This window comes from Cervus canadensis, chromosome 33 (genome assembly GCF_019320065.1).
Source record: "Cervus canadensis isolate Bull #8, Minnesota chromosome 33, ASM1932006v1, whole genome shotgun sequence".
Taxonomy (NCBI): domain Eukaryota; kingdom Metazoa; phylum Chordata; class Mammalia; order Artiodactyla; family Cervidae; genus Cervus; species Cervus canadensis.
In genome coordinates this window covers 36,830,618-36,855,212 of record NC_057418.1, presented here as the reverse complement: position 1 = coordinate 36,855,212, position 24,595 = coordinate 36,830,618, and the positions used below count along the sequence as shown (strand labels likewise).

The window sequence follows — 24,595 nt, the reverse complement described above, 5'->3', positions numbered from 1 at the left end:
TTGGGAACACAGTTATTTCATCCAAGTTGTATCTAAATCAATGCTTTCTGCCCTCAAGCTCTAAATACACTGTAAAGATGCTTGAAGAGCCCACAGTCTTGACCCAGAAGTCACCACGCCCAAGCTGAGTCCCACACAGAAGCCCAAAGCAGGCTTTGAGCGCGGGCCCAGCAACCAGGCTTGTTTATTTTAAAATCTGTTCCCTTTCAGGAAGCTTGAGTCCATGATGTTGAGTCAATGCCCCTCCTAAAGCGCCTTTCAACTAAGCCCTCACCATGACCTCTCTAAAACCCACTAGACTCTAAAGAAAACCACCACACATCTTATTTTGTTTCAAGTTTTAAAGTACTACATGCAGACTGCAGATCAATTCAAAAGTAAAGACAGGACACACTTGGAGCAAAACCCCACGGTCCCGCCCCAGGAAGCGCTGACCACTGAGCCCAGCTTCCTGCCCCACCCCATGTCCCTGCTCCATCCCTTTGACCTCACGCCCCACACCATCCGGTCACCAAGGACCAGGCTGTCTCCTCGGGGCATGACCGTGTCTCTAACGCTGGCCCAGGAAAGCCAGTCAGAATCAGACAGAATCAGAATTCTGACTGTGCTTCTCTTGTTGTAAAGACACTCTGGGCCCCGGCCTGGGCGAGTCCTGCTCAAGCCCTGATAGGTGGGCTTTGCATCTGCATCCATGGGACATCTACAGATAAAACCAGGCATTAGCATCGTCTAATGACAATCAACTAAGGAAATCAAAAAGACTGCAACGAAGGAAAACGTGAGCTAAGCTCTCTCGTGAAAGTAATCGCTGGCAAAGAGTTCTGGGTATCTGGATAGTTCTTAGCACTGGGTTTTGCTGAGAAAGCTCTAAGTGACTGTCCGAAAAGTGAAAACCAAGAGAAGATAAGCTAGAGATGGTATGTCCCCTCCTGACATGTCAGGAAAGATGCACTTGGCTCCATCTCTCCGAGGGGCCCCAAACCGGAACGAGATTTCTCATCTCTACAGTAGCAGATGAGAGATTTCTCATCTCTCAAAAGCTCATGGAAACGCTTTTCTTCTGTTTAATTATTTGATTTGCTTAATGCATTGATTCACTTGTCCCACAAGAATTACTCAATTGGTGGCAAATTTCCACAAACAATGTTAAAAACTAGTCCTCAGTCTTGGCTTTGAAGAAACTAAGTGTTTAGTAGGCAAATGACTCCAACAGAGTGTGATACGTTTTATATAAAACATGCACAGGCTTCCTGAGACGTCAGCGCTGGGAGGTCGCCGGGCACAGAGGCAGTGGAGGGAGGTGACGACCCCCGCCCACGAGTGCCCCTCCAGGTGCCCCGGCTCGGAGTCCTGTCCGTCTCTCCCTGCGCGAATGCCCCGGGTCCTGACGGCTTCCGTTCTGTTGAGGGCTGAATGCTCTCACACGCACGGTTCATGTTCCCTGTGCCTCCAGCCGTGTCTGTGCATGTTAGGCGCTCAGTCATGTCTTGACTGTGACCCCATGGACTGTGGCCCGCCAGGCTCTTCTGTCCATGGGATTCTCCAGGCCAGAACACTGGAGCGGGTTGCCATTCCATTCTCCAGGGGATCTTCCCGACCCTGGGATGGAAACTGTGTCTCCTTCACTGCAGCCAGATTCTTTACCCCCGAGCCAACAGGGAAGCCCTCAGAGGTGTCTAGAGGGTAGAAAAGTGAAAGTGAAAGTCGCTCAGTCGTGTCCGACTCTTTGCGCCCATCGCTGGGTTTGGAGTCAGGCACAGACACTCAGCCGCCAACACGGCTACACGCGTTCCTTCCCGGGGTTTGTCCACTGTGATTAGAAATTGAAGAGGTAGACAACTTTCCACGTCTGGACCTTTAGTCCTATTCTTGCAAGCGATGGCAGTGGGCCCTGGGGGGTGAGCTGCGCCCATGGCCCCCCACTCGGAAGAAGAGTCAACGTTGAGTGGGAAGGGTCTGACTCATTTCACTCCCAAGACTCAAAATGTAAAAAACCCGCTCTGGAAGCAGGTGATTTAAATGCCCATTGACGGGAGGCCACCGTCAGGCGACGCCGTGTGTCCTATCTCTGGAGACGCTGTCCCAGCGTCGTCCGAACAGCCTCCCTCCGGCATTCTTAGGGGCAGCTGTCCTGCCCTGGGCCCTCGGCCTCTGCTTGCTGCCCTCAGGGACAAGCTCCGTGACTCGTCAAGTGAGCACTGCCTACGCTGGACTCACTGGACACCGTGTGTCTGCAAGTTCAGCTTCAGTCTGGACCGGCCCTGCGAGCAGGCACGTGGCTCACACCAGGAGTCAGTGAAGGCAAACTCAGAGGGACGCCGTCGGCCCGTCTCCCTGCTGGGCAGGGCTTTGCCTGCCCCCTGGGGCCCCTGCTGGAGACGAGAGGATGGCGGGGGTGTGAGGCTTAGAGCGGGCGTCTCTGACTCCCGCTGTCCCGGCCCCGTTTCTGGCCTGAGCTCATTCGCTTGCCTCCTCTGTTTTTGGGCCCTTCAGGTAGGATGGGCAGGGAGGCATCACCAGGTGATGCTTTGAGGCCTGCCCCAGCCACGCCGTCTCCACGGGTCTGGACGGTTATCTCAGCAGCATGGGTGCAGCCACTTTAAATGTGGGCGGGGGAGTCGGGGGGCTTCTCCCCCAGAGGCTGCCGGTCCGCACCGCCCTCCCACCCACGCCCCGTCTCTCCGGGTCCCTCTCCCTGGATGCCCAGGAGAGCCGCGCGGTCCTGCCTGGCTCTCACATGGCGCCGCCCGGCTTCCAGCCAGCTGCTGGCTGAGCGGCCCCAGGCAGGGACCAGGCGACTCCCTGGGCATCACCGAGGCCTCGGTCTCTTGAAATAGAAAGAAACACTTCACGTGGCCTGCGTCCCCAGCAGGAGGCCTTTGCCCTTGAACGGTGAGCCCTGTGTCTGCGAGAGCGGCTCTGCTGTTCACAGACGTCCGCCCACGGAGCTCAGGCGTGGCCGTCACCTGCTTGGGCCGATGAAACAGCGCGGGGTCCCCAGGCTGGCCTTGGTCCCCGGGCCGCCTCCGTGTGCTCTGACGGTCGCCCGAGCACCGCCCTCGAGGGCTGCATCCCATGGCGACCTGCAGGACGCTCGTGTCGGCTGCGGCTCCCCAGGGCTGACAGTCTGACCTCCTAGGAAATGGTCTGATCCCGAAAATCACAAGCGTCAAGGGGAGAACAAGAACAACCAAAAACTGGGAGATATTTTACCAAGGTTTATTTCCTGAAAGGGTTTGTGGAAGCGAATTAACAAATGCATCTTTTCTGTGCACTAATAATGAAAGAATATTGGTTTGAAGAGGCACCAAATCATTGAGCTTGTGTGGGAGTTGTGTTTCGCCCTGATTTTCAGACACTGAAGGATGACGTAAGGAGATACGGAGACAAAACCTGAACTCCAGGGGTCGGGAGCTCAGAGGGCACCCGGCCATGCGGCTCCCCGCTGCGGAAGACGCCCTCCTCCCAGGACTTAGGACACACGCACAGTCTGCACCTGCGGCCCCGACAAAACGCACAGAAGAGAGGCCCGGCGGCGCACACGGGCTCCCCGGGGCAGAAGGTCACGACCCGTGGGAGGAGACCTCGGGACACGGCCTGGGCCGCTGGGGCCAGCATTCCCGGTTTCTCCTCGGAGCAACGGTCGGGGCGGGGCAACACCGTGACAACCAGAGGACGCGCCTCCATGACTCCCGGGCCCCTTAGTGGGACGGGAGCCTCTTCAGTCGCCCACGAAGAGGACCGGCGTGTCTGCTTCCCGGGGCAGGAGGCAAAGGCGAGACCACAGGCTTCCCTCTGTCCCCTCAGCTGCAGAAGGGAAACCCACTCCCAGCCTCCCTTGACACAAGCTGTCTGACTGGGGAGCCCTTTGAGAAGCGTTGCCTCACTTGCAACAGTCAGAATGTCAGCGTTACTGATGAATGTGCCGTAAGGACTCTCAGCGTCCCTGGTGGTAAGGCCGGGTTCTGACCGTGTCCTAAAGGAGGACGGGCGTGGCCCCCATCTCACGCCCGCGTCTGCCGCACCCCGGCCTGGTCCTCCCTGCCCGCCCGGTACCTGAAGAGCTCTCCAGCCGCCCTGGGGATGATGCCCGCGTCGCCGTGGGGTTCCGACGGCGGGGCCGGCTCCTCCTGGCGATGCGGGCCCAGCATGGTGAAGCTCTTCCCGCTTCCCGTCTGCCCATAAGCCATGATGCAGACGTTGTACCTGAAACACAAGCCAGACTTCAGGGCAGAAAGACAGGCGGAGGGCCTGGCGCCGTGACCGGACCCTGAGACGAGTGTTCGCTCGAGTGATTCCCTCTGAATCCTGCTCCCTGAAAAGCCCGCCTGAGTTTAACCACGCCTGTCTTAGGCATACCCCGCCCCTGTGGCTGAAAGGGTGCACACGGATGGTCATACCCGTGCTTACACACACGTGCCTCTCGGGACACCTGTGTCTCGTGGGCAGCTCTGCAGCTCCTCACGGGAGGCCACGAGGAGCCCACAGCCGGCCCGAGTCCTTCCCGGGCCAGGCCCTCCTCCTAACTTCCTCTCATTCCAACGTCTGGAGTCGCCTGAATTAAGTTCATCTTCATAAAATCAGGCTAACTAGAATGCACATGGAAGTTTGCATATTTTCTTTTGATGTCTTAAAAATACTTCCCCCATTCCATTTTTTAAAGATAATTTCATCTGTTTGTTTTTGGCCGTGCTGGGTCTTCACTCTGCTCGGGCTCCCCTCTGGGTGCAGAGCGCCGGCTCCTCCTGGCGGCGGCCTCTCGTGCAGTGGAGCGCGGGCTCGGGGTGCGCGAGCTTCAGTACTTGTGGCCCCCGCGCTTAGTTGCTCCGAGGCTCGTGGGACCTTCCAGACCAGGAGTTGAACCTGTGTCCCCTGCATCGGCCGGCGGACTCTTTATCTCCGAGCCACCGGGGAAGCGCCCCCGTTACATTTAGGATTCCTCACAGTGCCGACTCCAGGTGGGCAATGTCGTGAGGTGCTCTTACACCTTGTTTCCCGAAGGGTCTTGGGGTTCTCATTTCAGACCGTGCCGAGCCTCTTGGGACCAGCTGGCCTGCCCCCACTGTCCTGGTTTGGGGTTATTTTAGTGCAGCTTCCTTCACAGAGGATGGGGACCACTGAAGGATTTTTCTTCCACCTGTGCTGTTAGCCCAGAAGGTCAGTGAGAAGAGGGGAAGCATCTGAAGGAATATTTGAAGTAAGTCTGCGGTGTAGCTTTACACGCGTGGCCGTGGAGGTGCAGGGGAGCCTGGCCCACAAGCGGCTGAAGCTGAGCCCAGACTCCCATCTGCCTCCCGGGGGAGGAGACCCCCCGAAGGCAGGCCCCACCCTCGGAGGTTCTGATCCCGCTGCTCGAGTCCGCTCAGAACCCTCCCTTCCTCCAGCCAGACAAGGGCCGTGGCTCCAGTAAAGTGACTCTGAAGAGTGTTCTGACGGGCTCACGCCTTGAACATCGATCCAGAAAGTCCTCTTCCTCCAAGGGCAGCTGTTCCCTCGACCGAAAAGACGACGGGAACCAAATGCGAGGGTGAAAACCCATCAAGGGCCTCTCTGCCTTCACCCTGCGTTTCTCTTCTCCCAGAACCGAGAAGACACCAGGCATCCCACCTCTCACACCTTCCCTGAGAGGCGCGTGTCTGGGGGTGGGGTGGGGAGGGGAGTGCCTTTGCAGGGACAGATGAGCGCCTGCAGGGACCTTCCAGACCGCTGAGGAAAGGAGAGAGGGAGATGCAGCCCAGGACTCGATGTGCGCATCTGTTTCATATTTACAACAGGCAGAGACCATGTTAACCACGATGACATTTTTTATTTCTGGAATCTGCTTACTTGAAAGATGCATACTTAGGGGAAAAAAAAAAGAGAGAGAGCAAGAGAAAGATTCTCCCGTCGTTTTCAATGGAAGAGCTCTTTTTGTCAGATGGACAGGAAAATCCATGTCCCAGCGGGTGGGCCAGGTAGGCGTGAGCAGCTGGCGACACGTGGCTTCTGAGCTGACCTGACTGTTCGGGCCACGAGCCTCCCCACACCCCTGAGGTCAGAGGCGGCCACGCTGTGGCTGGGTCCAGCCCTGTCATTACAGTCCTCATTTCACTGGCGCTGGGCAAACACAAATATGTCTTCTTCTGGATGCTTGATGTCAACGTCTACATCAAACCCAGATTCTTCAAAGTGGAAAGTGTTGCTTTACTGGGTCTCAGCTAAGCCAGCAGAGCCGTGCACGGCACTGCTGAAAAGTGACCTTTGTCCCTGGGTGACGGCCACTGCCTTGGAGGCCAGCAGCAGCGTCCACGGGGAGAGGCCCCTTCCCACCGGGACAAGCCCCTCGATTTGGTGTCATTGTTCTTAACAGACTTCACAGAAGGGCTGAAATGTGCTAAGAATCCCGGAGAGAAGGCAGCTGCCCTCTCAGTCTGAAGACGACACGTGACTTAATGGGATGATCGTCAGCGTTCCTGCCTGGAGGCTCCCACGGACAGAGGAGCCTGGAGGGCCACGGGGCACAGGGTCTCAAAGAGTGGGGCCCGACTGAGCACGCACGCTCTTCACGCAACGTAACAGGATGATCGTCTGGACCAGGGCCCGAGTTCCCTTCACAGTCGCTCCTCAAATCGTGTCTCCGCCTCCTCCGGGGGAAGGGCCGTGGACACCGGGCCGTGGGTCTGCTCTACACGCGCACAAAATACTTGGACACCGATGCCAGACCCTCATCTGTAGCAGGGGTGACGTCTACTTACACTGACCTCCCACTGCGATAATCGATCTCAGAAATGTTTGAACTCACCCATCCAAGAAGGACGTAAGAAGCGGACACACATCTTCAAACACCACTCTCTGAGATTCTGCTGGGCTGTAAACTCTGAGAGGCAAAGGGAACATGATGCATTATTGGAAGAAAATGTAAGTAAGTTAGTAAGTGTGAGTCAGTCACTCATGTCTGACTCTTTACGACCTCAAAGACTGTAGCCCATCATGCTCCTCTGTCCATGGGATTCTCCAGGCAAGAACACTCGAGTTAGTTGCCATTTTCTTCTCCAGGGATCTTCCCACCCAGGGATTGAACCTGGGTCTCCTGCATTGCAGGCAGATTCTCTACCATCTGAGCCACCGGGGAAGCCTTGAGGTTTACTTTATTATCCAAATACAGAAACCTGAGAAAAATATCCTCACATACTTCTCATAGGAACCCCAACACAGTCAACATTTACTTTTTTTTTAGCAATAAAAGATTAATTTTATTACTTTTCAAGCTAACAGAGGTTAAAGAAGAATGAAAATTGCTTCCTCTGTTATAAAAATGTAATAAGCATAAGCAAAGTTATAAATGCTTGCAAAGCAGAAAGAAAAAGCAAGCAAGAAAAAAAGGATATCATATAATTATCCCATAACTAAATTAGTTCCACCTAAGTGGGTCCAACAACAAGGATGTAAAAATCATACTACTGCAATATTTGATATGTAATACTTTTTATGTTCATGCTCTTAAAAATGTTTTCCTAGGCCTCAGGTTGGTTCAGCTGAACATTAATACACAAAATGGGACTGGAATGCTGGCTATGACAAGGCGGTCCAGTGCGGTTATGTGTTTATAAACATGTACGAATAAACCGAAGTAGGAAGTGACTTCCAGAAGCCGTGGTTCACTGCACAGCGTTGAACAAGATGGGAACAGCGCCGGCGGGGAGAGGCAGGGCCGGCCGCCCAGAGCCGACGCGGCCACGGTTGAGTCGTGTGTGAACCGAGCGAGCTTGGATTTTAAGCTTTGTTTTCTGAAACATGGGCTTTTATTTAGCTGGAACCAAAGCTTTCTCTTCTTTCACTTTCAAACTGTGTCCTAATGCCCAGGGGAGCCGGTTCATCTCTCGAAGCAGGGCTGGTTTTCCACGTCAGGGGCCTTCTTATAAAATGCTGCTCGCTGAGCACACCGAGGATGTTTAGAGCAGTGGGCCGTCTGAGCTCTTATTTAACTTGTCACCAAAAAATCCCACCAAATAACAAAAGCAGGAAGAACAGCGAATGAGCCCAGTCTGTGCATCGCCAGCTCCGACAGTCACCCATCACCTCCTGACCTCATCTGAACCCCCGCCTGGAGCCCTCTGCAGCCAGCTCAGGTCCAGCTCATCCATACATGCTGACTACCTACCTCCAAGAGACGATGACTCTTTAAGTCACCACAGTGTTACCACTGTCCCACTTTTAAACATGAACACTAACTCCTTATTGTCATCAAGAAGAGGGCAGTACACACATTTCTCCAGGGTTCTGACAAGCTTGTTTTTCCCATCAGTTCTTAAATATCATTGCAGCTGGCCAAATGTCTTCACAGATGTTCATGGGTGGCAAACTTTTTCTGGATGGGAAACATTTTAGGCTTCATGCGCTTCTTATTCAAAGAGACACTGGAGTCTTTCTCACCAAGGAGGAAAGGCCTCTCACAGGCCCGCCGCCTGCTCGCTGCTCAGCATAGTATCGAGCCCTGTTCGCTGACTCAGGGACCCTAGGATCGCCGAGTGGATCCCCTGACTCCGCTCAGAGCTGACTCGGCCAGACATCCAAGCAATCTGAAGCTGAATGATGAGAAAGTTACCAAATCAACCAGAGAGTTTAGTAAAGTAGCAAGTGGTACGATTTGTGTGCAAAACCCAACAGCATTCAGGTATACTAACTAAACGAGCTCCCCGATGTAACGGGAGAAAGATGGTACACGTGACAGGAGAACGAAAATAAAAAGATCCTGGGCAGCAATTTGAAAAGAAACGTCTAAACCCTTTATGAAGAAAATCATAAACCACCCCTGAAAGACACGGAATTCCACCTGAATGAGCAGGCGTCCGGCACCGTGCTCTTGGCTATGAAGTCTCACCACAGAGATGTCCCCACCTCACCCGGTTCACTAGGTCCCGTCCCAAGTGGGTCATGAGGTCTGATCCATGTAAGAAATCGGACCGTGCAGGTACCAGAGCCTGTGGGTGTATTCCCGTGTGACCCAGGAGGCTCCCAACTGTGATTATGGTAAACGGAGTTAGACCTTTTACATGGCTGAACGCTGTCAGACGCAGGGAAAAAGATACAAATGACTGAGAGAAACAGAGGCAACTTAAATCACAGACAAAAGGTTGATTTCCTTAATATGTAAAGTGCCCCTAAAAATAGAGAAGAAAAAATTTAGAGTATAATAGAGCATTCCCTAAGCGTCTAGTCAATTCCTTATATTAGAAATCCTTTCTATACTTTTATAGAAAAACAGCTAGAGACAGGCAGACTGCAGAAGCACATCTGAGTCACACGAAGGACGTCGGACCCGACCCCCGGGGCACAGAGAGGTGCCATTTCTTACCACGGCCAGCTGCCAACCTGGGGCCCACAAGGGCCGGGGACGCGGAGGGTCAGGACGGGCGGGCGGAGCGGGGGGCGGAACGCAGGCCAGGCCGGGGGACCCTCCTCTCCTCCTGGCTCCGCCCGGTCAGTTGGCTGTAGAGGCCCAGGGCCAGCGCCTCTGCTCATCCCACCCTCCCCTGAGCCGGACTCTGGCCGCGGGGACCGGCCTAGCCTCGCCCTCCCCGTGGTCCCGCATGCAGCGTCTTGCCCATAACAGGGGCTCAGGCAACAGTGACTACACATAGACAGTACTACATATGTTGGCAGATACATCGCAGCATAAACACACACACCCCCCAGATGAACAGCCAAGAGGCCTCCCGCTGCCTGCTGCATACATTAGCCTCACAACAACAAAAGTGACTGATTTTTCCCACTGCATTTTGGGTTGGTTCCCGTCACTTTAAAAAAAATAATAATATTTTGCTGTACCCAGGAGAGACCACTTTCTTCTGACCCTGGGTCCATCCATAGTTTGCTGAAAGGCGAGGTGAGTGCTTTCCCCTGCATGCATTTGTTTTTTTTTTTTTTTTTTTGCATTTGTTTTTAAAAGGAGTTAAGTGGGGCTTCCCTGGTGGTCCAGTGGCTAAGACCCTGCATTCCCAGTGCAGGGGGCCTGGGTTCCATCCCGGGTCAGGGAACTAACCCTCACATGCTGCGTGCCTCAATGAAGACCAAGGATCCCACGTGGTGCACTAAAGCCCAGCACGGCCAAATAAAGAAATAAATATTAAAAAAAAAGAAAACAGGAGTTCAGTGCTGAAACTGTTGAGGTTTCCCTCCAGATGGAAATAAACCATTTTGACATTGACTGCTCCCGTGAAAAGCCGCGCTGTGACTTGCTCAGACCCACGTGCTCCGCCGCCTGTGAGGTCGCCAGGCCCCGAGCCCCTGACCGCCCAGCGTGGAGGCTTCAGCCTCAGCGTTTCCTCCTCGCCGAGCCGTCAGCGCGTTTCACAGATGGCTTCCTTTTTCTCTGGGCTCAGCCCAAGTCCCACAGCGCGGACCTCCCCTTCCATCCAAAGACCTCACGTGGTCAGTGAAGCGCCGACGAGTGGGTCTGAGCTGACAGCCCACTGCCAGCTGCCCGCTGCCCCTGCCCCCAGCCGAAACGGGGGGCCACGGCAACTCCCCCACCCTCCCCGCCCATCCAAGTGCCAGCCGGTGGGATGCAAAGACCTGACCACGCTGGGCCTGCCCGGGGCTGGGGTCTGCTCCTGCCTTGCCCTCCCCAGGGACCCCCCGAAGGCCAAGTGACCTTAGGTGCATGAACTAGCTTTGGTGAAGTTGGACCTGCTCGTGCCCACGAGGGGGTGGTCAGGCCCTGCCTGGCACAGGGCGGGCGGAGTCAGGGGCTCCCAAAGCAGGCGGGGCTTCAGAGCCCCGGGGCTGGACGTGACCCTGGAGCCGGAACGCAGCTGCTTCCGAGGAGCCCTGAGCGGACAGCACGGGGACCACCACCCTGAGGTCCCCTCACCCCACCCGAGGGAGGCGGGGAGACGGCTACCCTCCCAGTTCATGAGGGCAGACATTCGCACTGAGCTCTGCATCCCCGCCTGTCCAGGACTGACAGAGGAGTGCTAGCGTCTCTGGTTACACTGACGGATTTGCCTGATTCTCTCCCAGGCTCTATCACATTTGAAGCTCTGTCACCACCTCCAGGGCTGTGGTTCCTCTCAACGTGGATTCCTTTGTTATTAGGAAGTGACCCTCTTGCTCCCGGGTAATATTATTATTAATCTGAAATTAAGCCAAGAGGAAATGGAGACCCTCCTGATGAGGGTGAAAGAGGAGAATGGAAAGGCCGGCTTAAAACTCAACATCCAAAAGGCTAAGATCATGGCATCCAGTCCCATCCTTTATGGCAAATATATGGAGAAACAATGGAAACAGTGACAGACTTTATTTTCTTGGAGTCCAAAATCACTGTGGACGGTGATTGCAGACGTGATGTCAAAGATGCTTGCTCCTTGGAAGAAAAGCTATGACAAAGCTAGACAGCGTATTAAAAAGCAGAGGCATCACTTTGCTGATAAAGGTCCATATAATTAAAGCTATGGTTTTTCCAGCAGTCACGTACAGATGTGAGTTGGATTGTAAAGAAGGCTGAGTGCCAAAGAATTGATGGTTTCAAGTTGTGATGCTGGAGAAGACTCCTAGGAGTCCCTTGGACTGCAAGGAGACCAAACCAGTCAATCCTGAAGGAAATCAGTCCTGAATATTCATTGGAAGGACTGATGCTGAAGCTGAAACTCCAATACTTTGCCCACCTGATGCGAAGAGCCAACTCATTAGAAAAGACTGATGCTGGGAAAGATTGAGGGCAGGAGGAGAAGGAGGATGAGATGGTTGGATGGCATCACCGACTCAGTGGACACGAGTTTGAGCAAGCTCCGGGAGACAGTGAAGGACAGAGGAGCCTGGCGTGCTGCAGACCATGGGGTCAGAGTCAGACACGACTTAGCAACTGAACAACAGCTTTGATATGAATAGAGTCAGCCCAGCATAATTTTTAATGGTTTGTTTATTTGATTAAATCAGGATCCCCCATCACAAGTACAGAACTTCCCTGGTAGCTCAGACGGTAAAGCGTCTGCCTACAATGCGGGAGACCCAGCTTCCATCCCTGGGTTGGAAAGAGCCCCTAGAGAAGAAAATGGCAACCCACTCCAGTATCCTTGCCTGCGGAATCCCATGGACAGAGGAGCCTGGCGGGCTACAGTCCACGGGGTCGCACAGAGCCAGACACGACTGAGTGACTGACACTTTCTCCATCGCCTCCCAGCAGCCACTAGAGTTCTGTCTTGTCCAGAACGTCTGTGACGGAACGAATCCCGTGACCCTCTGGGTCCGGCCTCCTCTGCCCACGACGGTGGTCTGTCCTCCCTTTGGGTTGCACTCCATCCCCGGGACCCTCGGGCTCCACCTCCCACCGGCTTGTCCCCAGTCTTGTCGGTTATGAGTGAAGCAGCTGTAATCACCCAGTGTCGCGGTTTGTGTAAACATGTGTGTAAACATTTCTGTGAATGTCTTGGGTGAATGCCTGGGGGAGGGTCTCTGGGTCAAGTGGTCAGGGGTTTACTGCACTGCCTGCCATTGCCGCTTGGATTATCAGTGGCATTTCCCGAGTAACTGTAACTTGAGTCTCTGTCCTTGGAGTGATGTCTGTTTGGATGTTTTGCCCACTTGTTCACTGGGCTGTCTGTTCTCTGATTTTCCAGAGCTGTCTGTGTATTCTGGATCCAGTCCTTTGTAAGCTATGTGATTTCCAAATACTTTCTCCAGTATGTGGCTTGTCCCCTCATCCTCTTAACAGTATCATAAACAAAAAAGAAAGTTTAACTTCTGATTCTTTTCTGGATCACGCTTTTGGCACATTTCTAAGAATCCCATGCTTAACCCAAGGTCACAAAGACTTTTCTTCTGTGCTGCCTTCTAAAAGTTGTGTGGTTTCAGGCTTGACATGTAGTTTCCACTTTAGTTAATTTTTGCCAAAGCTGTGGCGTCTGGACAAAGATCCATTTCATTTCTGCCCGTGGACGTCCAGCGGTTCCAGCGTCACTTGCGGAAAAGACTGACCTTTCTCCACTGAACTGCCTCTGCCCCTTTGCGACTAGTCGAAATGATAGGATGAATTGTGCCTTTTATTAATCAAACCCTAGTGCAAAGTTTCCATTTGTGTAACTTTACCTGTCATCTCGAAAAGCACTTACCTTTCAAACGTATATGTCTTATTAATCAAAGGGTGGCCAGGCCGGGTGCAGTCCACCAGGACGGTTTCCTAGTAGAAAAGAGTGAAAAACAAAAAAAGCTGCATTAGTAGTGCTGGGCAGAGAGGGCAGAGCGCGGCCCCTGGGCCACTGATGTAAGCAGGTTCTGCCCGGACACAGCCCGCCCTGTCTGCAGACGGCCTGTGGCTCAGTTCTCCTCCGTAGCATGAGTCACTAAGACACGGACCACATTGTCCCAAGGATGCTGAAGTTCACTCTCTGGTCTTTAAGAGGGAAAGCCTTCCAGGCTCTGATAGAAGCAAGTCAAGTCTACAGACACACACATCGCTCCTCCTCTGCCCCGGACCGGGGTCAGCCAGCCCCGGCAGCTCTTTCAAGTGAGGCGGCGTCAGACTTCCCGGGGCTAAAGGAATCTTTCTCAGATATCGTTTTAATTCAGTTATGACCGGTGGATTGTTTTTCAAACACATCAGCTTTTGATCTGGCTAAACTATTTTCTTACACAACATCCTGTACGGAGAGAAGCAAAGGCAATTTGTTAGCAGGAAAGGAACCTGAGTTTCTCTCGAGCAAAGGAAGAACAAGCCACTGGAGCCGGTTCCGATTCTCAAACAAAACGCGAGTCGTGAGAACACAGCATAGAAGGGGAGGAGTGAAAACCCCAGGGCTGCAGGGATGCGAGACCCGCGGGCACCTGACATTTCCGTAACAGCAGAGGCTCCGGGGGGCATGCCCAAAGCCTTACCGACGTTGTCTTACCAGCATCACCAACTGACATCAGCGTGCGTGGCGGTTGACTCAGTCGTGTCCGACTCTTTGCGACCCCACGGACCACAGCCCGCCAGGCCCCTCCGCCCATGGGATTCTCCAGGCAAGAATAGTGGAGTGGGCTGCCATTCCCTTCTCAGGGGATCTTCCTGACTCAAAGATCAAACCTGCATCTTCTGCTTGGCAAGCGGATTCTTTACCCACTGAGCCACCAGGGAAGCCCAATATTAGTGTGTATGTATATTTATTTTAGTAATGCTGGTATCACCTACATATAATATGTGTTTATGCAAAATAAATACATATCCAAAAAGTGGCCTATTTAGGTTTTGCAGGCACAAACTGCTTGCCTGTCACCCCGGCCCCCGGACTGGAGCCTGCCCAGCAGCCTGGGCCCCGCGCCCCGCCCTGTGGCGTTCCTGTTGCCAGACGGTGGGGCTGCTCCTTTAGCACCAGCCAGAATGAAACCCCGGTGCCCCAGGAGGGACGGGGCAGACATACCCCCTGTCTGAAGACTGGCTGAAGTCTACAGATGCCTAGGGTTTAACCACACAGAAAAACGAGTGAGAACTGCTAAGGTGTACAGTCTCACCCCAAAGCTCCAGCTCACCATCTGAGGGCCATACAAAGCCATAAAGACAAGCCTGACCCCGGGAGATGCCCACGACCCCTTAGGAAGCCACCCCAGGGCGTGATCGCTGGATTTTAAACAGCATCTGAGAGGACGCCAAGGGCAGAGCTTCATCTTCACAGACACTGCGTCCGTGTTCTCTCCTGCCTGTCCAACGTCGCCCCCTCACGACACCGCACACCCCTCCTTCTCGCAAACAAGCGTCCAGAGTAACCCCTCCTTTCCATATCCTCATGCCCTTGAGCCCTAGACATCCTCTCGGGTACAAACACCAGGGTTCATCTACAGAACTCACTTCATCGTCCCTGCCTCGCAGAATTACGAGGCTCCGGAGGAACAGCACGCTCAGAGTCAGTGATCAATAACGGCCATTTCCCTTACACTCAGCTGCTGTATCATCTGTTTCACTTGCATCCAATTCCCTAGGAAGCTTTCAAAGCGTATAGGGTGTAAAATTCTAGGTCATCAACTCGGTCATCTAGTCTTAGAGCTAAGAGCAAATTTTAATTGAGCTCCCACATTTTACAGAAAGAAATCTGAGGCCAAGAGGGGTCAAGTCAGGCACATTCAGGAGGAACCCGCCTCTGGTTCCCTCGCCGCTTCCCCCCTACCCTGGCCGCAGTCGGGCTGTGTGGGCGGTTTCTAAGCCTTGGACACTTTTCTCTCCAAGGTCAGGGGTCCTCAGTCATGCCCTGGCCCCCCTGCAGCAGGGCGAGTTAGCCCACACTTTCTGGGACGTCACAGCAGATATCGGGGGTCTCCACTGTGCAGCACGCGGCCTCGTGTTTGGGGGTGCTGCTCCTTCTCCTGAGACGGGCCACGAGTCTGCAGACCTGGAGTGACAACCTCTCCCAGGAGGGGACATGGGGTACCTTGACCCCAAGAAGACGGCCTCTGTCACCTCGCCCGTGCCGGGCACCCCACACTGACGGTTCCTGCCCGATGTGGCTGAGTCTCAGCAAAACCATGAGGGTAAAATACACCTGCAGCTAGCCGACGACTTCCTGGCTGGTTGGTTCAAACCAGGCGACAGATCCAGAGGAGCTCGGAAACTGTTAAAATAAAAACCAGGCGACAGATCCAGAGGAGCTCGGAAACTATTAAAATAAATAGGCAGGCGCGGATGTGGGATCACCTCAAATCTCCACATTCAAAAACAGAGCAACCAGATAGCAAAACCAAAGACCCACAATGTTCACTATAAAAGTGAGAGACGGGCTTCCCCCCGACCTGCAGGCCCTGAGGGGGTGGGTGGGGTCGGCTGGACGCGAGCCGGGGATAAATCCACGGCAGCGACAGGGTCCTCCCTGAGTCTGGGCGGTGCGGGACCCGAAGCAGCTCCCGGTGGGCGGAGACGGACTGCTCAGGTCCCAGGAGGCCAGCAGCGCATGAAAACCCACCGACACGCTTCCCTCCACAGGCTCACGACCTCAGCAGGAGCTTCACCGGTGGCCTCCTCAGGACGCCAGGAGCCGCCTCTCGGCTTGAAAGCCGGTCGGTTACAGGGAGGAGCGGAGCGTCATCCGCCGTCCCTGGCGGATGGGGACAGCGGCCCGGTCAGAGGCTCCAGGGAGAGCCCACAGCCCCGACCACCGCCCTCCGCATCCTCGCGCTGCCGCCCCCAGCCCCCCGCCCCAGGGCCCCCGCCTCCTGGGATCGAGCTGCCCGGCCGAGCCTGGGGTCCCGAGGTCCACTCCTCAGACGCGCAGAACACAGCGGTGTGCTGGGCGGCAGAGGACGCACAGTCGCGTGGACGGAGGGAGACGCCCAGGTCCTGGGCCGAGACTGCTGGACAGACAAACGGTCGGGGAGAGGGGAGACGACGGAGGAGAATCAAAGGCTCGAGGACTCGCCTGAACGCGGGCGAGACTCAGCCTTGGGGTTGGGGGAGGCGCCCCGGGCAGAGAGCACAGGGACCCAGAACCCGGCGGGTCGACAGGCGGGTTTGGAGGAGCTGGACCAGCACGTGGCTGGGGAGCCGCCCCGCCGGAGCCAGCTCCCAGCAAGGCTGACCTCCGCTCCAGCTGCACTTCCTTCCTTTCGTCCCCCTTGCCTGGAACAACCCGTGATCAGTCTGTCATATCTGTAATATGTTACTTTTTTTTTTTATCTTTCTTATTTGCTCCGAGACACGTGAGATCCTCCCAGACCAGGGATGAAACCCCTGTCTCCCGTGTTGGCAAGCAGGTTCTTTACCACTGAGCCTCTAGGGACGCCCTTGCAGTGTTACTCCTTAATTGACTTTTTAAGAGACATTATCCTGTATGCAAAGGGCTTATGAAACCACTTTCATTCCCACGGTGAACCTGGGTTAAATCAATTATTGGCAAAAAACCATCTCAGTCTCTGAATACAATCTGCCCAGAAACAAATCAAGCTAGAAACGTGCTTTCACCTTTTTATTCCCTCACGATAAGTATGTTTGGAGAACTGCCCAAGCTGGAAGCTGAATGGAGCCTCTAGCGAACAGAAGGGACGTGCGCCTGCCTGGGCCAGCAGTCTGGCAACACAGACAGACTTCACAACAGAACTGCCTGAAATACCACAAAGAACCTCGGACAAAGACGGACTTCACCATGGAACTGCCTGAAATACCACAAAGAACCTTGAAGAGAAACACAGATGCGATGAGACTGCAAGGGACAGCGTCCTCGCTGGGCCGGATGGCAGGAAGGGCCCCCTGAGGCCGTGATGCTCACACTGCGTGCTGAGGATGGGTAGGTGATGAGCCGGGGGTGGGGGGCGGGCATCAGGATGGAAGGGCGTGTGCCAGGCCCTGAGGCAGCGTGGGGTGGGGTTAACAGCCATCGGAGGGTCAATGAGAAGCCACTCTGGAGCATTTGTGCTTGAGACGCAAATGGGCCATCTCACACTCCCGGCCAAGCCAGCATCTCTTCCTCTGCATCTGATTATCAAACAAACAAACCAAACCAAAGACGCAATGGGCAGCCCTGGTGACCCAGAGCTGGCATAGAAGCTGACTCCGTCTGAGACGGGCTTTATTCATAGGCTGAATCCAGAACCCTTCCAGCTTTATTTGTAGGCTGAATCCAGAACCCTGCAATGTGGAATCGGATCACAAATCGAAATCAAGCTCTAAAGGACTTCCCTGGTGGTCCAGCGGTGAAGAGTCCACCTTCCAATTCAGGGGAGACGGGCTCGATCCCTGGTCCAGGAACCAAGATCCCACTTGCTGCAGGGCGACTAAACCCACGAGCCACAACAAAAACCCAGTGCAGCCAGAAAAAAGAAACGCAGAGCTGCGTTACGCCGCCAGGACAAACGCAAACTCTCGTTAGACTCCTGAAAATAAAAGCACAATGCGGGAGCCCAGAGTTCCAGGGTCGCAGGGCAGACCACTCGCGTCTTCAGCACATTCAGTGACAGGAAGTCCTTTAACAGACGGGTCAAGTGAAGTTGAAAAATGACTTGGATTCTGCTGCTTTCCTAAAGCACAATCTGAAATGCCCCAATGGAAAGAAATTTTATCTCATCTTGATGGATAAAACATTTTCCTAAACCCTCGAAGTTCCGAGTATGAAGACTCAGTGGAATCTGCCAGGACAGGTGGGGACCACAAGGAGGATGAAGATGTAAACAAGCCACAGAGGGGAGCCCCGTCACTGGGGGCGGGGCTGGGGGCGGATGTCCCCCCACGGGAAGCTCCCCGCATGGACCAGATGCACTCAGAGCTGGGGAGACGCAGGAAAGGCAGTAACTTAACCACTTAGAAAGGGAGGTGGGGGCAGTGGTGTGGTCCCGAGGACTCCCTTTGACTCACACTCCTAATAACGAGGATGAGCTGGTCTGCTGCTCAACCCCATGACACTCGTCCTAAAGGCAGCCTACAAGGCACCGAACAATAGAAGGAAAAGTACTGAAAAGCATGGAATTTTTAAAATGCTTATTTTATATGGAATTTTATAATCAGCTACAACAATTTTCATGGTTTCTTTATTTTAAAAAATTAAGGTATCACTCCATTAACTGAAACTACTTTAAAAAGTTTAAAGCTGGGACTTCCTATCAGTCCAGGGGTTAAGACTCTGTGCTTCCACTGCAGGGAGCAGAGTTCCATCCCTGGTCAGGGAACTAAGATTCCGAATGCCTGACTGTGAGGCCAAAAAAAAAAAAAAGAGATTATTTTTAAAATAATAAAATAAAAGGAAAGCAAAAAGGGTTGCTCAAGTTTACAATATGTTATCACAATAAAACTGATTCAGACAACGGGCCGGGCGGACAAGCGCCGAGATTGATAGCAATCGATGCAACCCAGGGTCACCCTCCAAGAGGTCGTTGTTCCAAAGGGCCTGGACTTTCATGTTCAATGAAAATGATCAATAAAGGAGCTAAAACTGGAGCAGTTCATTTTGTGATGGTCATAATACAGCTAGAACATTTTTTAAAACTTTTATTTACAGGACTTTCAGACACACACAAAGTTGGATGAGGCAGGATAAAGGACCCTCATCCAGCATCTTTGGGTTTCCGTGTGGCTCAGACGGTAAAGAACCTGCCTGCAATGCAGGACACCCGGGTTCAATCCCTGGGTCGGGAAGATCCCCGAGAGAAGGGAAAGGCTACCCACTCCTGTACTCTCGCCTGGAAAATTCCATGGACAGGCTACAGTCCATGGGGTCGCAAGAGTCAGATGTGACTGACGCTTTTCACTTTCTGGGTTTATTCACTAGAATCTCCCATAAAGAAGAACTTTCCCTCATCAGTGATGCATTTGCCCTGAAATGTGTTTCATCAGGAAGGGCCACACGAGGTTTCCTTCTTTCTTTATCATGTCTTAGAATAAACGACCGACACGCAGCATTCTCACAAGCTGATCAACGAGATCTAAAAATAATAACAGCTATGAACTGAAGGTTTTCATGGGAGTATGTTATTTTGATCTGCGTCCTTCACTTCCTAAGTTCCATCATTCCGTCTGACACCCATGGGCGCTCTGTTAAATAGGCTCTGAGTCCTCTGACAGGAAGTCCCGACCCTTCCCTTTCCCCTGCCCCGGGCTCGTCGGGACCCGTGACCCACGACCGCTCAAGGAACCCCACTGCCCTGCACCCACTGCTGCTTCTTGGCCTTTTCGACAGATAAACGTGAGCAGAGAAAGTGAAGTGAGAGTCGGTCACTCATGTCCGACTCTTTGCGACCCCATGGCCTACCCCGTCCATCGAATTCTCCAGGCCAGGACACTGGAGTGGGTAGCCCTTCTCCAGGGGATCTTCCCAACCCAGGGATTGAACCCAGGTCTCCCGCATTGCAGGCGGATTCTTTACCAGCTGAGCCACCAGGGAAGCTCAAACATAAGGAAAATGGGGCTTTAAAGGGAAAACACATGCATGCGTTCATAACAGAGGTATCTGTTTCAAAAGTACACTAAGTTCATGCTTAACTCTATTTGCTTTATACGTGCATTTCTTTCCTTGTGCTGCAAATATTAGGACTCAGCGTGCACGGGTTGACGTGGGGGCTGGAGAATTAATGAAAGGGGGGTGGCCTCCCTCCCTTAGAGCTGCAGGCGAGCAGCCTTATGGGCTTGCATGGGAAAGGCACCCAACGCCTCACAAATCCCACATCTGATAGAATCAAGAAACAGAAACAGTAACTAAGAAAGCATAAAAAAGGAGGAGATTGCTTCGTGTTCACTCAGCCTCTGACCCACTCAGTGTGGGATATGTGAACCGTCAAACGGAACGCTCCCAGATACAAAGTGTAAGGAGAATTCACTCACGTCATCGACTGCGTGGACCACGCCTCCGGACAGGGAGCTGAGGGATAAAACAACATTGAAGACACATTATGATGGAGCTCCTTCTGCGCGTCCCCGTCTCTCAGACTTCGGGCTCATTTCCAGCTCCCTCTCTTCTGGTCCCTGGCATCTTGCATCTTGGTCTCCATTTTTCTATCCTTTCCTCACCTCCACCCCCCGCCCCGACCTTATCTTGGCACATTTTCCTCGCATACCTCCGCCCTCTTTGGTACTTCTGCATTCTCTAGCTGTGTTGTGTGACAGATACGTCTACGTGTAAATACCTCCCACACACACAGCCTGAGGTTAGGAGCTTGGGGGTGACTGAGACAGAAAGAAAGGCCTGCCAAGGTCTCTGCCCTCGGGAGTGGCAGTATTGGAATACGAATCCAGAGAGAGGTGACACGTGTCAGAGCTAAAAGCAAGTAACCGTAAATGAAAGAAGAAGAGGAGACATGGTTTATGACGCCTCTCGGGAAGCTTTGCCAGGCTGGGCATCCCCGGGCAGTGCCGTCTGACAGTTTTCTGCGATGATGAACTGTCCAGCAGGGCGCCTGAGACGCGGCCGGAGCAGCTGAGCAGCTACGCGTCCAGATCACTTAACTTTAATTCATTTAGTCACAGGACCACGTGTGGCAGGAAGTGACCCTGTCAGGGCGCACAGAGGCAGATTAATAATGTGACGCGGCCACCTGCAAACACCACCCCAGGAGCACGTTCACGGAGACACCACGTCTCAGGACCACTGGCTGCTGGACCGCACTGCAGAGCTAGGCCGCCCCACTGCCAAGACTAGTTTCACACCACAGGACTGACCGGGGCTTTCTAAAGGCCCTCCAAAGCCAAGCGCTACATTGTAGCACGTGCAGAGAGGAGAGAGTGGACGGGCCTTCACAGAAGAACCAAGTGTGGGCAGGGCACGGGGCGGGCCCTGAGGTGAGCGCAGTCACCGGGGCGGGCGGGAGCGGTCACCGCGAGCCCCCGGGTGGGCCTGGCCCGACCCGGCGGAGCAGGGGCCACTGCGGGCTGAGCGGGACGCGGGCCGGGTGAGGCCCAGAGCCGGGAGCTGCTCCGACGGGCCGCCCAGTGGAGACGACCACCGGGCATTTACTTCATCGGAGAGAGAAGGAAAAGTCAGGATTATGATTTTCAAGGAGATGAATTTCAGGTAATTTTGTGTCATTCATCACCAGGGACACTTTCTCTCAGTCAGGAGTGCTGAGTCAGCAGTAACCACCCCCTGACCTCTGAGGGGCCTCTGGGGGGAACCAGAGGGCAAGGACCAGCAGGAGCTGGCCTGCACCACCAACGGCCGCCTGGGCAGCGGGCTCCTGCGACCCCTCTCTTTCTTGCTCAGGTATTTTGGCCACACTCAGGCACATTCCAGAGCGACTGCCACTCACTCATCTTGGCAAATCAGCTCCATCCAGAAAAGAGGGCCTCATCCAGAGACCAGAACATGGGGGGGGGGGTGCCACTTCTGTGCTTCGTCCCTAAACACACACATGTGCGCACACAACACATATGTCACACATGTGCGCACAGCACACACCACACACGTGTGCACACAACACATGTGTGCACACAACACACACGTGTGCACACAACACACACAACACACACATGGGCACACAACATGCACCGACCACACACATGTGCATATAATACATATACACACCACACGTGTGCACACAATACACATACACACAACACACATGTGCACACACCACACACACAACACACCACACACATGTGCACACAATACACATACACAGACCACCACATATCACACACGTGTGTGCACAATACGCATACACACCAAACGTGTGTACACAATACACATGCACACAATATATATACCACACATACACATACACACATGCATAAACATATACACATGCACATGCACACACCACACGTGTGTGCACAATACACATACACACTGACAGGGTAACAGGCAGGAAGGCTAGGGGCCTCCAAACGGAGGAAACAGGCTGCAAGTGTCACAGTTTTTCTCTCTCTCTTAAGCGGCAGAAGGAAACAAACTAGTGTTATATTTTTTCCCCTTCTCTATACAAATTTAAAAAGAGGTTTCTCTTAAAATTTTGTGTTGCCATAATGACACCTGGTTCCACCTGAACTTAACTTTTCTCAAACCTTGAGGTAACCAATGCATCTTTCTTATGGAAATGTTTGTCTCAAGCTCTGTTAATGTACTATGTATTTACTCTAGACTCTGTCTTCAAGTCAGTCCCACCTAAAGGGTCAGAATGGACTTGACAAACCAGTGTGTTACACTCATACATTGTTCTCCTAATCTATGCTAATAAAACTAAATATTTGTATGGAAACCTGCCTTTTTTTCAAGATTCATGTCAATTGTTTTATGGCCTGGGATGACTTACCTTGTGCCAATGTTAGCTCAAAGCATGTTGTGGGTGAGGGGCCTGGTGCCACTCTGAGTTCTGAGACATTTCCTTTCTCCAATTAGCAGCCTGCTAGTAGCTGTATAACATCCGGCTAAAGACGAGCAGGTGGCACTCTTTCTGCCCCCTTCTGATGTCTATGTCAGAAGCCTTCTCTATCTCTTCTATACTCCGATAAAACTTCATCACACAAAAGCTCTGCGTGATCAAGCCTCGTCTCTGGCCCCAGATTGAATTCTTCTCCTCCAGAAGTCAAGAATCCTGGCGTCTTTCGTGGTTCAGCAATAACCTTTCAACACCACACACACATGTGTACATAATACACATACCACACACACACATGCATGCACGCACACACATAAATATACATGTGCACACACATATACACATGCACATACAGATGTGTGCACACTCACACGTGCACATGCACACACACAGTGCAGAAGCAGATTACCTGTTCTGTGAGACCGGCTCCTGAGCCTCGTCATCGAAGGGCAGCAGAGGGCGGATTCGACAGTGGACTCTGATGTTGCCCTTCAGCTCCTGAAGCAGGAGGTGGTTTACCATGAGCCTGGGAGCATGCAGAACCCAGGGACCATTTCCTAGAAGAGCATCTGCTGAGGACTTTCCCCGAGACATGAGCGCTGGACTTCCCACCAAGCCTCGACATGGGAGAAAACCCCCACGGAACAGGGAGCGTCTGTGTCATCTCAAATTTTTAAAAAATTCACTCTTACATTTGCTCACGTGGCAAATGATTACCACTGGGTTGTGTGCATCAAGTCACTAACGTGTAACAGCACCCTGGGTTAATCTCTCAGGGATTTGAGAAGACTTCTGAAATGTGGCTCGTTACCCAGACCCTCCCAGGGGTAGGTGTGAAGAGACAATGCAGAAATAGAGACGAAGAATAAGCCCCTGAACCTCTGCCTAGCACAGCGCGGAAGCCACACCTTCCCGCACACCGGGGGCCCACAGAGCTGATGCACTCGCTATCTTAGGAATTCACGGCAAGATCGTGTTGAGTTTAGCCCCACGGACATGGCCACGCTTCTGCCGGGCTGTGCCTGGATCCCTCCAACGGGGAGGTCCTGTCTCCTGGGTGAGCTCTGAGTCACTGCTACGTGGTTCTGCTGGAGTCTTTGACCCGCGGCCCTTTGATAACTCAGGGGTCACACTGAAGGGGCCCTTCCTCTCCCACGTACCAGCTTGTCGGAAGCCCTGCTCCTGCGTCCCCCGGAAACCTCCCTGCCTGCTCACCCTGCCAGCCCTCACTGCTCCAGGGCACGTCCACCGTCCTCCTGACACGGCTGAGATCAACCCAGCCCGTCTGTGTCCTTCCTGAAGTGTCGTGTTGGGGACGAGAAGCACGTCTCTAGGCGGAGCGAGCCCCCTCCTTCTCTACACTCAGAGGCTCTTCTGTCTACACTGCCGGGCAAACCACTAGCTTCCTTGGCAGCCATGGACATGAACAGCCAGCTGCCACCAGGACTCCACGGACACCCCATGCCTTGGTGCCCCGGGGACTCTGGAGCCGTCCGCTCCTCCCCAGCCCCTCAGCCTTTGGAGACAGTCCCGGAGTGCAGGAAAAATGGCTGCAGACCTGCCAGACGCCCACAAACACCCCAGGGCAGAAATCTGGATGCGGGGGAGAAGCCGCGGCTTCTCAGGGAGCTGTGCGGACCCGTGGGACACAAGAGGCTTGGGGAGAGGTGGCCGCTGGATGAGGCGGGGGACGCTGGGAGGCGGCGGCTGAAGGGTGACCACCAGTGACCCAGGGCTTCTCACACCTGTTAGTGACAGGCGTAACCTCCCAGGACAGCTGGGCAGCCAGGGGCAGGTCAGAGGGGCCTGGAGGCCAAGGGGCAGCAACCCCAGGGGACTTGTCACCTGAGCTTGTACTGCA

At 53.7% G+C, this 24,595-nt stretch overlaps 1 protein-coding gene across 2 annotated transcripts in view; it reads right to left on the bottom strand.

Annotated features, from left to right (window-relative positions):
• Nucleotides 1-24,595, bottom strand: part of KIF25 (kinesin family member 25) — a 43,675-nt gene that overhangs the window by 4,334 nt on the left and 14,746 nt on the right. The window contains exons 6-10 of one of the 2 annotated variants that reach the window (XM_043457280.1): nt 23,144-23,232; nt 20,246-20,282; nt 13,089-13,156; nt 6,782-6,856; nt 4,057-4,206 (exon numbers count right to left, since the gene is read on the bottom strand). In XM_043457280.1, coding sequence (XP_043313215.1) covers nt 4,057-4,206; nt 6,782-6,856; nt 13,089-13,156; nt 20,246-20,282; nt 23,144-23,232 — 419 coding nt within the window. The remainder of the gene's footprint in view (nt 1-4,056; nt 4,207-6,781; nt 6,857-13,088; nt 13,157-20,245; nt 20,283-23,143; nt 23,233-24,595) is intronic. The other variant, XM_043457281.1, reaches the window with a different exon arrangement.